At 41.4% G+C, this 19,050-nt stretch overlaps 1 protein-coding gene across 3 annotated transcripts in view; it reads right to left on the bottom strand.

Annotated features, from left to right (window-relative positions):
• GBE1 (1,4-alpha-glucan branching enzyme 1) overlaps positions 1-19,050 on the bottom strand; it is a 281,100-nt gene that overhangs the window by 215,737 nt on the left and 46,313 nt on the right. The window contains exons 2-4 of one of the 3 annotated variants that reach the window (XM_048868889.2): positions 16,053-16,139; positions 15,089-15,188; positions 3,619-3,788 (exon numbers count right to left, since the gene is read on the bottom strand). In XM_048868889.2, the coding sequence (XP_048724846.2) occupies positions 3,619-3,788; positions 15,089-15,156 (238 nt within the window). In that variant the 5' untranslated portion in view covers positions 15,157-15,188; positions 16,053-16,139. The remainder of the gene's footprint in view (positions 1-3,618; positions 3,789-15,088; positions 15,189-16,052; positions 16,140-19,050) is intronic. The other 2 variants (XM_075117745.1, XM_048868880.2) reach the window with 2 other exon arrangements.

Genomic DNA, 19,050 nt, shown 5'->3' on the forward strand with positions numbered 1-19,050 from the left:
AAAAATCTAGATTTCCAAGCACAAGGTAAAGTCTTTTCACACATTAAAAAAAAGAGTCAGAGAGGTACTGAATTTTGTATTTTATTAGTGATTTGGCAATGTTGAAACACCCTCATTCCAAATAAAGAGATCTGTAGTTCATATTTAAATCAGATGGGAAGGTTTCATCCCATAACCACCTCCCTAAACAAACAGCCCACTGTTTACAACCTTCCAAATCCATTAGAGAAAATCAAATCCAGAATAATTAAACAGTGCAACAAATTGCAAGGATTCATTTCTGAAGAGACAGAAGATTAAGTGATCCTACAGGGATTAGCCATTATGGTAAAAGCAAGAACTGTGTAAAAATATATTTTAAGATTAGTTTCTGAAATATAATGGGCGTTAACAGCTTATTCTCTTCTTCCTTTCTATTAAAAGCTTCAGATAACATTTTACCAATATCCTGGCAACTCACATCATGGAACATGTAAACTTAAGTTAGATTTTCATATCCTTTTCATTGGGGCTGTCAATTAATTGCAGAAAGAAAAGGAGTACTTGTGGCACCTTAGAGACTAACCAAATTATTTGAGCATGAGCTTTCGTGAGCTCACGAAAGCTCATGCTCAAATAAATTGGTTAGTCTCTAAGGTGCCACAAGTACTCCTTTTCTTTTTGCAAATACAGACTAACACGGCTGTTACTCTGAAACCTGTAATTAATTGCAGGTAACTCATACCATTAACTCAAAAAAATTTAATCATGATGTAAAAAAAATTGTGATTAATAGCAGTTTTAATTGCACTGTTAAAAAAATGCAATATAGATTCATAGATACTACGGTCAGAAGGGATCATTATGATCGAGTCTGACCTCCTGCACAACGCAGGCCACAGAATTTCACCCACCCACTCCTGCAAAAAACCTCTCACCTATGTCTGAGCTATTGACATCCTCAAATCGTGGTTTAAAGACTTCAAGGAGCAGAGAATCCTCCAGCAAGTGACCCGTGCCCCATGCTACAGAGGAAGGCGAAAAACCTCCAGGGCCCCTTCCAATCTGCCCTGGAGGAAAATTCCTTCCCGAGCCCAAATATGGCAATCAGGGTGTCAAGCGACCAAACAAATTAATTGCAATTAATCGCACGGTTAAATAAATGATATTCTATTATTGTGTAAATATTTTTGGATGTTTTCTACTTTTTCAAATATATTGACTTCAATTACAACACAGAATACAAAGTGTACAGTGATCACCTTATATTTACTTGATTACAAGTATTTGCACTGTAAAAAAACCACAGAAATAGTATTTTTCAATTCACCTAATACAAGTACTGTAGTGTAATCTCTATCATTAAAGTTGAACTTAGAAATGTAGAATTATGTATAAAAACAATGAATTCAAAAATTAAAACAATGTAAAATTTTAGAGCCTGCAAGTCCACTTAGTCCTACTTCTTGTTAAGCCAATCGCTCAAACACATTTGTTTACATTTACGGGAGACACTACAGCCTGCTTTGTGTTTACGTCACCTGCAAGTGAGAACAAAGGGTTTGCATGGCACCGTTGTAGTTGGAATCGCAAGATATTAATGTGCCAGATGCACTAAAGATTCATATGTGCCTTCATACTTCAACCACCATTCCAGGGGACATGCATCCATGCTTACGACGGGTTCTGCTCGATAAGATTCCAAAGCAGTGCGAACCGATACATGTTCATTTTCATTATCTGAGTCAAATGCCAGCATTACAAGGTTGATTTTCCCTTTTGGTGGTTCAGGTTCTGTACTTTCCGCATTGGAGTGTTGCTCTTTTAAAACTTCTGAAAGCATGGTTTTACACCTTGTCCCTCTCAGAGTTTGGAAGGCACTTCAGATTCTTAAACCTTGGGTTGAGTGTTGTAGCTATCTTTAAAAATCTGACATTGGTACCTTTTTGCTTTTTGTCAGCTCTACAGTGAAAGCGTTCTTAAAATGAACAACATGTGCTGGGGGCATCACTCGAGACTACTATAACATGAAATATATAGCAGAATGTGGGTAAAACAGAGCAGGGGACAAATATTTGCACTGTAAAAATGATAAAAGAAATAGTATTTTTCAATTCAGCTAATACAAGTACTATAATGCAATCTCTTTATTGTGAAATTATTATTATTTCATTACTATTTATAATTATTATTTCATTATTATTTACAAATGTAGATTTTTTTTTGTTAAATAACTGCACTCAAAAACAAACCAATGTAAAACTTTAGATCCTACAAGTCCAATCAATCCTGCTTCTTGTTCAGCCAACCACTAAGACAAACAAGTTTGTTTACATTTATGGGAGAATGCTCTCTGCTTCTTATTTACAATGCCACCTGAAAGTGAGAACAGGGTGTTCATATGGCACTTTTGTAGCCAACATTGCAAGGTATTATGTGCCAGGTAAGCTAAATATTCATATGCCCCTTCATGCTTCAGCCACCATTCCAGAGGAGATGTTTCCATGCTGACAGTGCTTGTTAAAAAAAAATCATGTGTTAATTAAATTTATGACAACTTCTTGGGGGGAGAATTGTATATCTCCTGCTCTGTTTCACCTCTATTCTACCATATATTTTGTGTTACGGCAGTCTTGAATGACAACCCAGCACATGTTGTTGAATTTAAGAACACTTTCACTGCAGATCTGACAAAACGTAAAAAGGTACCAATTTGAGATTTCTAAAAATAGCTACAGCACTAGACCCAAAATTTAAGAATCTGAAGTGCCTTCTAAAATCTGAGCATTTGTTGAGGATGCTTTCAGAAGTCTTAAGAGCAACACTCTGATGTGGTAACTACAGAACCCGAACCACCAAAAAAGAAAATCAACTTTTTAGTGGTGGCTTCTGACTCTGATGATGAAAATGAACAGGCATCAGTCTGCACTGCTTTAGATCATTACTGAGCAGAACCAGTCATCAGCATGGACATATTTCCTCTAAAATGGTGGGTGAAGCATGAAGGGACATATGAATCTTTAACACATCTGGCACAAATATCTTGCGATGTCAGCTACAAAGTGCCATGGGAACGCCAGTTCTCACTTTCAGGTGACATTGTAAACACAAAGCAGGCTGTACTGTCTCCCGTAAATGTAAACAAACTTGTTTGTCTGAGCGATTGGCTGAACAAGAAATAGGACTGAGTGGACTTCTAGGCTCTGACGTTTCACAGTTTTATTTTCAAGTACATTTTTTGGTATATAATGCTACATTTATAAGTTGCACTTTCATGATAAAGAGATTGCACTACAATACTTGTATCAGCTGAATTGAAAAATACTATTTCCTTTGTTTCTTTTTTAGTGCAAATATTTGTAATAAAAATATAAAGTGAGCACTGTACAATTTGTATTTTGTATTGTAACTGAAATCAATATATTTGAAAATATAGTAAATGTCCAAAAATATTTAAATAAATGATATTTTGTTATTGTTTAAAGGCGCTATTAATTGCATAATTAATTGTGATTATTTTTTCAACTACTTGACAGCCCCACTTTTCAAAAAAAGCAGACTCCATAATCTATATCATGGCAATAGATCTGGCATTATGAATGAGAATACCAAAATGGAAAATTCTTTCAAAATACTTACTGAAGTCGCCAGTAAGAAACACTCCTTCTGCCCCTGGAGCCCACTCTTTGCAATATAGTCCGCCATCCACAAGTTGATTGACTCCAAAGGTTTTGTAACTTTTTGAAAATTTATCAAGGCCGCCTTCATTTTCTTCAATGTTCCTCAATCGGTCATGAAACAGGGTATACCTTTCAAACAACAACATTAAATACATTTTAGAAAATTTAGTGAACATGTTACTTATAGTAGGTACTCATAGCTACACATGACACGTACTTATTTTAATGCATACACACATGTATTTTCGATTAGGCAGAGTATAGCGGCATCCTCAGACTATGGTACTATACATCCCTTTGTGTATTACCCCCATTCCCCCCCCAAACAAAGCAGATATTTACTTCATGCACTTGAACTTATCTTACCAATATTCTGATACAGCACAAGGTTTACAGTACAAAAATGTCAGCCTCGCTTCCCCCTACAGTAGGGGTAGTCAATAGGTGGACCGTGGTCCAAATCCAGACCACCAGATGCTTTTGAATGGACCCAAATTTTTATTTTTTTTTTTATTATTATTTTCTCTGGGGTCTGGACCTTGACTATACCTTGACCAAAAAATTTGGACCTTGACAAAAAATAATTGACTACCCCTGGCCCACAGTTTCTTCACTTTACAGCAACAGCCTGTGGTTTAAGCCTACACACTGAAACTTGTGATTGACAGTCCAGAAGCCATAAGGTTATTAAACAATAAAAGGAGAACTTCACTCACACTAAGCAGCCTTGCAATTTTCCTCATGTGGCCTATAACCAATAATAGGCTATAGGAAGATATCCTATAGGTTTGAAAATTTCTACTGCAAGCACTATAAATACAATAGGATCTTAATTAAGCTTAGCATCCCACAGGTCATGGCCAGCGGCAGTGCAAGACATAGGCAAGAGCCTTTTAATACCAGAAATATTTGAGAGCTACTGGACAAAGAAATAGTACTAGGTGGTTGAAGGTTATGTGAACTTTGTTCAATTCCTCCAATTACTCCCACTGAAGACTAGTAATGCCAGAATACCATCAACGTCCAAGCCTTGAAGTGATCATTTTGATGTTGATGGCAGATTCTGCCACCCTTACCCTGAGTAGTCTCACAGTTTTCAGGACTTAAGAGGTCAAGTGTGAATAAGAGCAACAGAATCAGGCTCTTACAACTTGAAATAGTTCTCACACGGATTGCAACCACTTAGCCTTCCCCCACACACTCCAGTATTCAGATAGATGGTAGTTTGCTAATAAGTCCAAAAACAGTCAGGCAACCCTATTGTATGTTGACGCTTACATCCAACCACAAAATTGTCTACTCATCTGCCAAATTCCAATTTACTGTGTTATCTACAAAACTAAAATGCCAGAAATATGCTGTCTCCAAAATTTATTTATGCCAGTACACTTAAAGCTACACCCCATCCCCCATAACGCGCCCCCCCCCCAAATAATGTTAAGGTACTATTTTTTTTTTTTGACAGCAAGGAAAAAAGAGAATGGCAGCATGGTATAATGCTGAGTTTTATTAAAGATATCCACTTTGAGAGTCATTCATTCAAAAGGGACCATCAGTCATAGTGACAACTAAGATATTACACCTTGAAGAAATGTCAACATCTGGACACCATTCTGAGATTAATTTAAAGTTCTGATTCAGAATTGGTCTCTTCAGTGGCAGAGAATTTGTGATAGAAAGGTTCAAGATGTCCCATTTGTTGGTTATTTCAATTGAAACAGGCTTATGTTTACAGAGTTTTATTATTTTCTTAAGATTAATCTACCCAACAGCTTTTATTATGAAGACAGATATTCACCGTGAAACCGCTGTGTGATTCAAAAGAGGGAAGCCCCAGGATATACTAAACAATATACTCATACCTCCCTAATGCCCATCCCCTAGTATCACTTCTGTAAATTTGCTCATGGGTGTCATGCCTCAAAACTGGGTCATGTTTCCTGCACCGTCTAAGATCAATTTCATTTATAGTGCTATAGACAGCACAATGTGTCTTACAGGCCTCTGTATATAAAGTTGTCATTTTCAAGAAAAAAAATGTACACCAGTTAATTTTAAAACTTTTTTACAATTTTATTTGCATGCATTACATATGTCAAAACACAAGTGTAGAAAAGACTTATAAAAAAAAAAAAGTTAAGAGAAAGGTTAAACACACTAGTAAAGAGCAACTCACTGAAACCTGCCTCAGAAGTTCAACGTCTGACATTTGGCAAGATTATTCCATTATCTACGGGATCTCCTTGCAAGTAGAAGGAGCATTCCATTGGTTATAGATATTATATACTGCATATATACATTTTTAGTTTGCTATACAACAGCATACTGAATGTGCCACACTGCAGTCTTAAGGCACACAGAAACCACCCGAAAAGAGCTGTATTCAACATTTATTGTTTTTAAAAAGTTATACTGCAGTAGCACCCAGAGGCCCTGGGATCCACTAGAAGGCATACGAACTGAATGAGGCAGTCCCCTGCCTTGAGGACGCCCTAATGAGGTCAGTTGGAGTTTTATCATTGACTTTAAATAGAGCCAGGATTTCATTTCAAGAGTATATTATTTTATATATATATATATATATATACACACACACACACACACACCCCAGAAAAAAGGGTTACCTACCTTTCATAACTGTTGATCTTCGAGATGTGTTGCTTATGTCCATTCCATGCTAGGTGAACGCCCACATGAATGGTGGGAGATTTTTGCCTTAGCAGTATTTATAGGGACAGCTGTGGGGCCCTCTGGAGTGCCGCACTCGTGCGGCACCACCACCCTCTCTGCTCCTTCTTGCCAACTCCGACAGAGGGGCAGGAGGGTGGGTAATGGAATGGACAGGAGCAAAACATCTCGAAGAACAGTTATGAAAGGTAGGTAACCCTTTTTTCTTCAAGTGCTTGCTCATGTCAATTCCATTTTAGGCAACTCACAAGCAGAATCAATGGAGGTGGGCTCACAGTTCACAGTCTCGCAGCTTGCAGCACTGCTCTGCCAAACCCAGCATTGTCTCGAGCCTGCTGGGCCAGCGCATAGTGCTACGCATACATGTGGACGGATGACCACGTCACAGCCCAACAGATATCTCTGATTGGCACCTGCGCCAGGAAGGCAACTGACGACGCCTGTGCCCTAATTGATTGAGCTGTCACGATCACTGGCAGATGCATCCTTGCCAGCTCATAGCAGTAGCGGATACAGGCCGTGATCCAAGACGAGATTCTCTGGGTTGACACTTGGCACCCTTTCATCCTGTCAGCTACAGCAACGAACAACTGTGTTGACTTAGAGAATGGCTTCGTTCTATCAATGTAGAAGGCCAGCGCGCATATGACGTTCAAGTTATGCAAACTGCGCTCCTCATCCACTACATGAGGCTTTGGACAAAGAACTGGTAAGTAAACGTCTTGACCCGTGTGTAACTGGGAGATGACCTTGGGCAGAAAGGCTGGGTGCGGACATAGCTGGACCTTAGTCTTCTACAAGGATGTCTAGGGCGACTCTGGCATGAGCACCCTAATCTCGAACACCCTACGGGCTGAAGTTATAGCAACCAAGAAAGACCTTCCAGGAGAGAAGCAGGAGGGAACAGGAAGGCAAAGGTTCAAAGGGGCTGGGGGGGCCATGAGCCTGGACAGCACAAGATTCAGGTCCCAAGTGGGGTGTGGGGGGGGGAAACCGGGTCTCAGACATGAAGGTAAAGGCACTCCAAACCCTTCAGGAAACGCCCCATCATGGTCTCAAAGCGGAGGATGGAACATCGAAACAGCCTCTGGGTCTACCTTGAAGATAGCAACAGACCCTGGTGCTCAGGATGCAGTAAATAGTCCAGGATGTCCTGCAGCGGGGTCTCATCCGTGTGAATGTGTTGGTCCATGGCCCAACACATTAACAGCTTCCACTTTGCCACATATGCAGCCCTGGTGGACAATTTTCTGCTGCTCAGCAAAACCTGCTTGACATCAGTGGAACACCCCGTTCTTCCACACTGAGCCACGCAGCAGACAAGCCGACAAGTGCAGCAACTTCAGGTTTGGGGGTAGCAGGTTGCCATGGTTCTCAGACAGCAAATCTGGATTATGAGGTAGCTGCAGCAGGGTGGTTGATGACAGACTCAGCAGCATGCCGAACCAGTGGTGACGAGACTACGCCAGGGCTATGAGGATGTCCATTGCTTTGTCTTGCTTTATCTTGAGCAGGACTCCGGATTAACAGCACTGGTAGGAAGGCATACATCAGCGCTCCCAAGCACAGAATGAGGAAGGTGTCCAAAAAGGGGCTCTTATCCCTGCCTGCAGAGAACAGAACACATGGCACTTCCTGTTCTGTCTGGACACGAACAGGTCCACTTGGGGAGACTCCCACTTGTGAAAGATTAGGGTGATCACCTCCAGATGGAGCGACAACTCATCGCGAGATGAGAAGGTACTGCTGAGATGATCTGCCATGACATTCTTGGCTCCAGGCAGCTACCAGATGAATGGCGGGTCTCACACAAGTCCCAGAGGCTGAGCACTTCCCAACAAAGGGCCAAGGACCTGGCTCTGCCCTGCGTGTTGATGTAGTACATCGCAGCTGTATTGTTTGTCAGGACAATCATCACCCTGCCCTTCAGGTGGGGCAAGAACACCTAGCAGGCCAGGCAAACCGCTCTGAGCTCCCTGACATTGATATGAAGGGCCAGATCGCTGCGTAGCCAGAGGCTCTGGGTGCTAAGCTCACAAAGATGAGCTCTCCAGCTCAAGTTCAACGCATCTGAAACCAGGGTAACGATGGATACGGGGTCACAAAGGGAACCCCTTGTAGCATGGACTCTGGATCCAGCCACCAGTCCAAGGACGATAGGATGTGGCTTGGCACCATGACCACCCTGTTCAGGGCATGCCTGCTGGGGATATAGACTGTGGCCAGCCATACCTGAAAAGGTTGTAAATGAAGAGGGGCATGGCTGACCACATATGTGCATGCGGGCCAGGTGGTCCATCAGTTGCAGTCACATGTGGGCTGTGCTAAGAGAATGGCTCTTCATATGGGAAAGGAAGTCAGACATGGCCTGGAAGCATGCTTCTGGAACCTGGCTCACGTGGAGTTGAGAACTGCTCCGATAAATTGTGTGTTCGACTTGCGCTAACATGGACTTTACTGTGAGTATCAACAGGCCCAAATTGTTGGAGATTGCTCACATCAGGTCAATGCTCTGTTGGACCTGCTCTAGAGAGCTACCCTCGACGAGGCAATTGTCAAGATATGGGAAGATCTAGACCCCCAAATATCTCAGGTAAGCCACTACCGGCACCATGCATTTAGTGCCAAGCCTGCCCATTAGTACAAGGTGTGGAGAATTTAATGTGGGAACTGGAAATGGCATCCAAACTAGTCTCAAATTAGATGGGAGCAATTTTTAATCCCCACTGAGCTGGCCTGTACTCTAAACATACTCATTCCTATTTCAAAGATTGTGTAGCTCATTAGCAGTGCCTTGACACACTGTTATCCCAGTGAGATCGAGACTTGCTTTGTCAAGGTCTGTTTTTTGCATTTCAAACACAAAGATCCATTCTCTTCACACTCTAGTAAGACCTCTCTTGCTGTGACTGTCTGTACGCCTATGTTCACCCCTTTTACATTACCATGCCACGTTCTATAAAAAGCATACTGTGTAGGTAGCATTTGAAAACTCATGATTTGTTCATCATTATTGTCCAAGTAAAATGAGACAATACTGTATGTAAAAATATCAGATTCCACTGTACTTTACCCAGGCTTGTTCCACCATGTTCTGGAGGGCAGTCACCAACAAGTTCCACAGAGACAAAAGGCTAGCCAATGCCTCAGCCAGGTGTCTAGGGGATCAAAGGGACCATCATCTGATTAAATGGCCACTCTTACACGGAGGGGCGAGGGTGGCGCAAATCTATATTTTGACAAAGACGCAGGTCCTCTGGTCGCACAGACTGTCTCCTGAACATCAGCTGGAAATGATTCTTGTGCAAGAGAAAGGAATATAAGAGGAGAGGACAGACACCCCAAATCATATCTCCCTTGCTCTCTACCCATGGCATCAACAACAGCAGAGGAACAAAAAGCACCATTGGACTAGGGGGGAGATCCTGACAGAGTTCCTGCAGTTTTACTGGTTGAACCATGTGGGGAGAGAGACCTTTGCTTTGTATTCGCTTAGCTTGTTAAATTAGTTGTTAGTCACATTTTACCTTTTATTTCCTTGAAACCAATTCTGACTTGTATGCCTCATTACTGGTCACTTTAAAAATCTCCCTTTCCATAGTTAATACATTTGTTTTGTTGTTTTAGCTAAATCAGTGTGTTTGGATTGAAATGTTTGGGAAACTCCATTTGGGATAACTGGATTTGTACATATTTTCTGCTAATAAATGACAGACTTTGCATGAGCTTGTATCATCCAGGATAGTGCAGGCCAGTACAAGATGCACATTTTTGTTGGCAAGTCCGGGACTTAGTTTGCTGGTGTTGCTCTGTTATGTAATTCATGAGTGTCTGTACTCATACAGGGTAGCTAGTAGCAGGAGTTTGCCTGGGATTGGTGAGTATCCGAGTGTGTGTTTGCTGGGAGGGCAGTGTGAAAGCCTGAGTGAGTGCCTGATTGGGTGGTAGCCTGCAGGGGGCGGGCATTGGGGCTGTCTGTTTGTTTCAGGGAAGCCTGGCTGTTTAAAAATAGCCAGAGCTCTGCAAACCAGCTGAGCGGGGGCGAACCAGCTGAGCAGCGGGGAACAGCAGAGCAGCACACAGCAGGAGTTTGCCTGGAGTGAGCCCAGTGAGGCTTACATCTTGCCAACTTCTCTGAGGAAGCTCATATAGGAAGGTGATATGGAAGTGGGGGGGGGGGGGTTCAGCTGTTGTGACCTGCACTGGATGTGCCATGTTTGTCTTTCTTCCACAGGACAGAAGCGACTGTCTGTACAAAGTGCAAGCTGGTCACCATATTGGAAGAGAAGATCGAAGGTCTGGAGCAACAGATTACGACCCTGCGTTGCATACGAGAATCTGAGGATTTTCTGGACAAAAAAGTCAGGATATGCTTCTACGGGCACAAAGCTCTAAAGATTTAGAGCAGGTTGCACAGCAGAGCGAAGAGGCCAGTGAAGAAGCTTGGCAACATGTGACCTCAGAAGAAGAAGGGGGAATGTCCGGGTTCCAGCAACGCGGACACAGGTAACTAACTGCTTTCACGTTCTCTCCACAAGTACCATTGCGGAGAGTGGACCAGATGATATGTCTGGGGGGAGAAAGCAGAAGGAGACTCTGCTGGTTGGAAGGCATGAGATGCACTGTCCTGAGGTTGGGGGTTCCATGACCACCACTCCCAAGAGAAGGAGGCGGGTGGTGGTGGTCGGAGACTCTCTCCTCCGGGGGACTGAGTCATCCATCTGCTGCCCTGACCGGGAAAACCGAGAAATCTGCTGCTTGCTAGGGGCTAAGATTTGCGATGTGACAGAGAGACTGCCGAGACTCATCAAGCCCTCGGATCGCTACCCCTTCCTGCTTCTCCACGTGGGCACCAATGATACTGCCAAGAATGACCTTGAGCGGATCACTGCGGACTACGTGGCTCTGGGAAGAAGGATAAAGGAGTTTGAGGCGCAAGTGGTGTTCTCGTCCGTTCTCCCCGTGGAAGGAAAAGGCCTGGGTAGGGACCGTCAAATCGTGGAAGTCAACAAATGGCTACGCAGGTGGTGTCTGAGAGAAGGCTTTGGATTCTTTGACCATGGGATGGTGTTCCATGAAGGAGGAGTGCTGGGAAGAGACGGGCTCCACCTTACGAAGAGAGGGAAGAGCATCTTTACGAGCAGGCTGGCTAACCTAGTGAGGAGGGCTTTAAACTACGTTCACCGGGGGAAGGAAACCAAAGCCCTGAGGTAAGTGGGAAAGCGGGATACCGGGAGGAAGCACAGGCAGGAACGTCTGGGAGGGGAGGGCTCCTGCCTCACACTGAGAATGAGGGGCGATGAGCAGGTTCTCTCAAGTGCTTATATACAAATGCACAAAGCCTTGGAAACAAGCAGAGAGAACTGGAGGTCCTAGTGATGTCAAGGAATTATGACGTGATTGGAATAACAGAGACTTGGTGGGATAACTCACATGACTGGAGTACTGTCATGGATGGTTATAAACTGTTCAGGAAGGACAGGCAGGGCAGAAAAGGTGGGGGAGAAGCACTGTATGTAAGGGAGCAGTATGACTGCTCAGAGCTCCGGTACGAAACTGCAGAAAAACCTGAGTCTCTGGATTCAGTTTAGAAGTGTGAGCAACAAGGGTGATGTCGTGGTGGGAGTCTGCTATAGACCACCGGACCAGGGGGATGAGGCTTTCCTCCGGCAACTCGCAGAAGCTACTAGATGGCATGCCCTGGTTCCCATGGGTGACTTTAATCTTCCTGATATCTGCTGGGAGAGCAATACAGCGGTGCATAGACAATCCAGGAAGTTTTTGGAAAGCGTAGGGGACAATTTCCTGGTGCAAGTGCTAGCGGAGCCAACTGGTGGGGAGCTTTTCTTGACCTGCTGCTCACAAACTGGGAAGAATTAGTGGGGGAAGCAAAAGTGGATGGGAATTTGGGAGGCAGTGACCATGAGTTGGTTGAGTTCAGGAACCTGACACAAGGAAGCAAGGTAAGCAGCAGGATACCGACCCTGGACTTCAGGAAAGCAGACTTCGACTCCCTCAGGGAACGGATGGGTAGGATCCCCTGGGGGACTAACATGAAGGGGAAAGGAGTCCAGGAGAGCTGGCTGTATTTCAAGGAATCCCTGTTGAGGTTACAGGGACAAACTATCCCGATGTGTCAAAAGAATAGTAAATATGGCAGGCGACCAGCTTGGCTTAACAGTGAAATCCTAGCGGATCTTAAACACAAAAAAGAAGCTTACAAGAAGTGGAAAGTTGGACATATGATCAGGGAAGAGTATAAAAATATTGCTCGGGCATGTAGGAATGAAATCAGGAGGGCCAAATCGCACCTGGAGCTGCAGCTAGCCAGAGATGTCAAGAGTAACAAGAAGGGTTTCTTCAGGTATGTTGGCAACAAGAAGAAAGCCAAGGAAAGCGTGGGCCCCTTACTGAATGAGGGAGGCAACCTAGTGACAGAGGATGTGGAAAAAGCTAATGTACTCAATGCTTTCAACTACCTGAGAAGACACCTGAGAGGTGGTTCCAGAGAGGATGGTTCTAGACTATTCTCAGTGGTAGAAGAGGACAGGACAAGGAGTAATGGTCTCAAGTTGCAGTGGGGGAGGTTTAGGTTGGATATTAGGAAAAACTTTTTCACTAGGAGGGTGGTGAAACACTGGAATGCGTTACCTAGGGAGGTGGTGGAATCTCCTTCCTTAGAAGTTTTTAAGGTCAGGCTTGACAAAGCCCTGGCTGGGATGATTTAATTGGGGATTGGTCCTGCTTTGAGCAGGGGGTTGGACTAGATGACCTCCTGAGGTCCCTTCCAACCCTGATATTCTATGATTTACATGCTGGAAGCTGTGTGTGATTAGGCCAGGAGTGGTTGCTCTCACAGCCAAGCAGGGTAAAAGGCAGCCCAGATTGGAGCATTGAGGGGACACAGCTATCCGTCAGTCCAAATTGTACCCTGGGTAATGTCACAAAAGCTCACTAGCAAGACCTCTCAGCTTTCCCTTTTCAAATAAATTCAATAGTAACCCTCAAACACACCCCATTAAGCAAAATACAAAATAAAAACAGTGTTAGCATAGCATCCAAATTCACTTCTAAAAATGTTTTAGAATATAAAATAATTCTAACAATTAAGTTATTCCAGAACTCTCACTCCAACATATTATCCCTCCATCCCAACCCCATCATGGTTTTTTAGCAGGATTTGAACTCAACCTTCAGCTCCCCAGCACAGACTTCTTCCACTTCACCAATAGCAGTAGCAGGTTGAAAGGGAAAGGTAGTCTGCCTGCCTCTGATGATCAGGACAGAGAGGGAGACACCGCACTTGACTGAGGTAGATAACCATTTGTTACTTAAGGTGTCAGCTACGAGGACTCCTGGATTCTATTCCTGGCTCTACTAGCTACAGACAGCCTAGACAAACATAACAATCTCCTTGCTTGAGTTATACACAGGAACTGAATCCAGGACCTCTAGATCCAAAAGCATTAGCCTCTATCACTTGAGCTAAAGGACCATGTCCATGGAGGTACTAGCAGATTCATAAGCTTCTATCTCACTGACCAAGTCACTAGAGAGGGACAAAGAGAATGCTGTCAGTTTCCAAAAGCCAGCACAGCATGGCAGAGTGGGAGAGACATAAGAAGATAAGAAAGGCCATCCTGCATCAAACCAAAGGTGCATCTAGCCCCGTATCCTGTCTTCGGACAGTGGCCAATGTAACCTGCTCCAGAGGGAACGAACAGAACAGCTACTCATCAAGTGATCCATCCTGTCACCCATTCCCAGCTTCTGGCATCCCATCTCTGCTTGCAGTGACCAACCTTCCGGTTATCATCTTCAAAATGAGTTAAAGGTAATTGCCTGCCCCTAAGGGAGGGGTATATGCCTGGTTAATAAGGGCCGTGAAGTGCACGGAAATACTGAAAGCAGTCAGCAGAAGATCTGGGATTAGAACCCACGGACCTTTTGGCTTGTAGCTCACACAGTGTCTGTTTGAGAAAGTGTCACTCACGCTTTCATGTAACCAGTTGTGCAAGAAAGTGAGAAATGCATGAGATGTGCAAGACTTCTCAGGTCTGTTCCTGCTCCCGCTGCAATCCCTACTATATGAGGTCAAAACCGGATTGATTTTGAAAGGAAAAAAAAAATAGATACGATGCCTATGTTGGAGCATGGCAAAAAGGCAGGATGAAGGTGTACCCATTCACCAGTTCATTGCAAGGGGATTTACAATAGCAACAAAAAGGATGTGAACCACTCCTCCAAGCCATTGAAATGCAATTTACTGCTGATGCTCCTTTACCATCATAGTGACAGTTCACCTATTTTGGTCACTTATGTCTGGCCTTTACCTACACTTTGCCATATCTGCTGAAAGGTTTCATTTGTATTAAATAGCCACTTTATTCCTTTTAATCTCTACTTGTTTTTCCCCATTTTACTCACTCATCAAGTCCTATTCAATTCAGCTTATATATTTTAGAATAGGTGAACTAACATTCATGCAGGAGTGTAACACAAAGTTAACAGAAAAGATTAATGTTTAAATAACTTGCTTTAGAAGCACAAAGGTCAATAGCTGACTTTACACAGATCAGCCCATTGGAGGAGCCTGTTACTTTACTTTTCCAATGGTTTAAAAAATGGATATTTCACTCATTTCTGCAAAGATCCAAAGATGACTGTGTGGGGGTGAATGCGTCTTTTCCCTATTAGTTCTAGCTGCACTATTGAAGTCACTCCATATGCAAATACTTCACCTTTTCCTCCTCTTTGAGCTATTCATTGGAATGCCATGGAATCCATGGTGGTTTAACATTACATTCATCCCTTTATTGATCACCAGCAGGAAGCACCAATCTGGAATCAAAGTTAAAAGTTCAATATTTGCATAGATAGGAATGGGTATGTTTTATTTACTTTAAGAGTTCTGATGTCCCTTTTATGTTTTCAAATTCCAGTACATCATTTGTCATTTTCAATTGTTTAAATGAGGTACAAGGCCTTGTGAGCTGTTCTGAAAATTAAGTGTTTAGTGTACAGTAAATCAGAATGGAAGCCTTGCATGGGGCACAGTTAATTAGGTCAAATTTGTGAGTGTGACAATTGTAAAAGCTACTTCTCCAGAAAACACAGCCTTGTAGCATCCCACTATAACTAACTGAAATTATTCTACATTTCCTCAGGAGTGCATTTAGATTTCTTTCAAATTCTGATCGGAAAAGCTCGTATATGAAGCATTTGAACTTCTGGATGCTGATAGTTATGTATGTTGATGAGTACAACCATTTGCTTCTACTTTATAGGATAATCTTTGACCCACAGGCTAAACAGATGAAATTAGTCTTCTATACCGTCAGGACAACTAGAAGGGAAACACTGGATGGAAATGACCAAATCCTGTAAATAAAGTCAGAGGCATCTTAATGCCTATTTCTGCAGCAGAAAGATACATGTCCATCCTAATTTTAACACACATTACTTGCATAGCAGTTAATTTGCTTCCATCTAAAATGAATCTAATGTCTTTATTGTTCCCCTATATACGCAATTTAAACCATCCCGACTGTCACTTCAGCCTTCAAGGTTTATTATGCCTTTCACCTTGAGGGAGTGTCTGCGGCTTCTTCAGCAGGTACAGCCTCTCAGTAGTACAAATAGAGCAGGCCAACAAAAGCCTATGGCGGGGCTAAGCAGAAGCTGTATTTTAATTACCTTTCTTACCTCCTTTAAAAGTAGGGAAATTGTTTACTGCATTCTCCACATCTGCAAGCCAGTAACTAATTCTGCAGTAATAATGGAAGATACAAACTGGACACAAAAGTTTAAAGTTAGACAAATGAATTTATTTATACTATGGATAACTAATGAGCAATTGTTTTTTCTGCCTAAAGTTCTTCATACAGAACATATGATTTTTTTTTTAAAAAAGTAAATTAAAAAAATGCAGTAACATGCAAGTTCCAGCACTGAAATACATCTTAATTTCCACAAATATGATTAAAAGAATCTAGAGTATCTGTAAAGATTAAATGATAATTACGAAGTTTTTCTTGACATTTGCAGTCAGCAGCTGCTAATTCTGGTAGAGATGTAAATACTAATAAGCAATTAGATCTAATAAGCAAGCAGTCTATTTTAATAATTTTTCAACAAGCAAACTATTGCTAAACTTTAAAATTCTGGCACAGTGTTTTCTTAAACATGGAGTAAATTAGTTAAAACTGTAACCCTTTCCCTATTTTATTTTCTCATTAACATTTTACAATACTAATGACTGTACTGACAGCAATTTGGCAGTCAGTGCATCTTACAAGGTTTTTCAAGTTGCCAAACATTCAACATCCACACTGTTAATCCAGAACTAAAAAGGTGAAAGTGATTGTGATTAGAAAAAAATTTAAATACGGACTGATTTTTTCCATAGGTCATTTCACTGATTTTTCTGATCAGACTCCAGTATTTGAGAGCTGAGTTAAAAATATTTTAAAATTTACCCTTCCCTAATATCAATTTCTGTCTACAGAAGCCTAGAGAACTAGTTACTAAGGCACCAATCCTGCAAAAATACATGCACATAAGCAACCCCATTTGCTTCAATACAGCTACTCACCTGTGTAAATCTTTGCAGGATCAGGGCCTAAGAAGCATCTCTAGCGACTTGAGAGAAATTTTGGGATATCAAGTATTCCATTTGAAAATGACAACTAAACATGGTAAAATAGTGCTCTGAGTCAATTTCAACATAAAGTTACTCTGCATTTATTTTTTGCAGTAATCAGAGTAGTTAGACTACATTTTTCATTTACAGCAGTAAAAAAATAGAGTTTAAGCTTTGATTTTATATACTTTCCTAGTACATACTGGTTCAATTTAACCATAATATTTCCTGTTTAGTCCATTGTTGTATAAAGGTATTTTCCTACAAATATTTTAAGTTGAAGAGCAGCTATTTCATTCAGTGCTCAGTGTCTCAATATACCTCTGTTTAACATCTAAATTGTAGATGGATTGCGTATTGAAACAGGGTTTTGTTTTGTTTTTCACTGTAAACATTCTCTTCTCTTTACCTCTTCAGTGATTATCATGGCACGGTTTTGATTTTGTTTTTTTGTTTTTTTAAATAAACATAACTACAGAGAAACCACATCATATTTGAGCAGAATGCTGAAGAAAATGTAAAAAGATTTCTTTCTAGAAATCAGTAGACTAAGACTGTGTTAGCTCACGTTTGATATTACACAAGAGAAAATAAACTGAAAGGTCATCTCAACAGTTACAGCGTTGCCCTTTTCCAAGGTAATCAGCAGAGCATGTAGCAAAGACGTGAACACAAGCGTGACTGCAAAGACAGTAGCTGATAAAGAGGCCTGCTGCCAAAAGTACATGGGACAAAATACTACACTTCCAATGCCAATTGAGGAGTGTCGCCAATTGAAGAGTGTGGCACTGGTAATTCTGATTTATTACTTTAATTTGAAATTGTGCTCTTGTTAAACATTCAAGTTTTCATATTGCCAAAGACACCAGAATGTTTACTATTAACATTAATCACATACCTAGGTAAACTGAAAGAGCAATATAGTTATTAATTTGTTTGCAATGTTGAGACAATACAGTCATTAAAATTAATCTAGCTAGTTTACTGGGCATGTTTACTGTAATATACAAGCTCCTTTTGGAATTCAACAGGGTTTAAATTAAGGATTAGATGGTAATTTTTTCCATATTAAAATAAGCAGCCTAGTTTCTTCTCAGCACAGAATATTTAAGTCTGTGTGGAAGATTCCAGCAATATCAATCATATTAAAATAAGCTTTAAAAGCAAAAGTAATTCAGAGTCAACCCTCTTAAAAGTTTTATTTACTTGAAGTATTTTAATGGAGCTGTAAGTCATAACATTAATTCCCATTTGAGTCCACCGTCAGACTATTTCTAAAGGACTTATTTTGTATTAATAGATATCAAGGTTGAGTCTGGAAAAAATAAACTCAAGTCCCACAGCAACAATACTGACAGCTACAAAGTCCAAATCAAAACTCAGACTAAAATAATGGCTGCACTCAGGCTTTGGAAAAAAACAGGATAATATTTATCACTTCTGAAGAGCTTTTTTGGTTGGCAAGCCCTGCTATTCATAAAGCTTAAGACTTTCTTTACACATTGACGAGGCTAAGGAACCCAAGTATCAAGGGAATAGCAATGGGCAATATTCATAAAACTTTCTTAAAATACTTTTGATATGATTCAGCACACCCCTACACATTATTAAGGATCAAAGTTCTGCACATAGTGACCTTGGTCCACAGCAGTTTATTTCTACCGCATTTAATTTTAGTTGGTTGCACTGTGGAATGTGATCTTTAAATGGCCTTTATTAGTTTGTCACAGCAGTGAACATAAGAAGCCATCTGTTTCTTCTCAAATTTGGACTCCAAGTGTGCTATATCAGTTCTGCAAGTAATGTTATTATCTTAAAGTAGCACAATAATATGCTGGATAAGATTTACCTTTCTACATCGATACTGAGCAAAATAAGATTTATACAAAAATTTTAATTCCCTACCAAAAAAGGGTGGGGGGAGAGAGAAGAGAAGAGAAAGAGAATCGTCATCCTACAATCATGTCAGAATTTCATTCCTTGCCAACTTCTCCCAAATCAACAGGATTTTGACTGGCACTGGGGTTATGTTAACCATACATCTACCTTTTAAAGGAATGT

This window comes from Caretta caretta, chromosome 1 (assembly GCF_965140235.1).
Source record: "Caretta caretta isolate rCarCar2 chromosome 1, rCarCar1.hap1, whole genome shotgun sequence".
Classification (NCBI taxonomy): Eukaryota; Metazoa; Chordata; order Testudines; family Cheloniidae; genus Caretta; species Caretta caretta.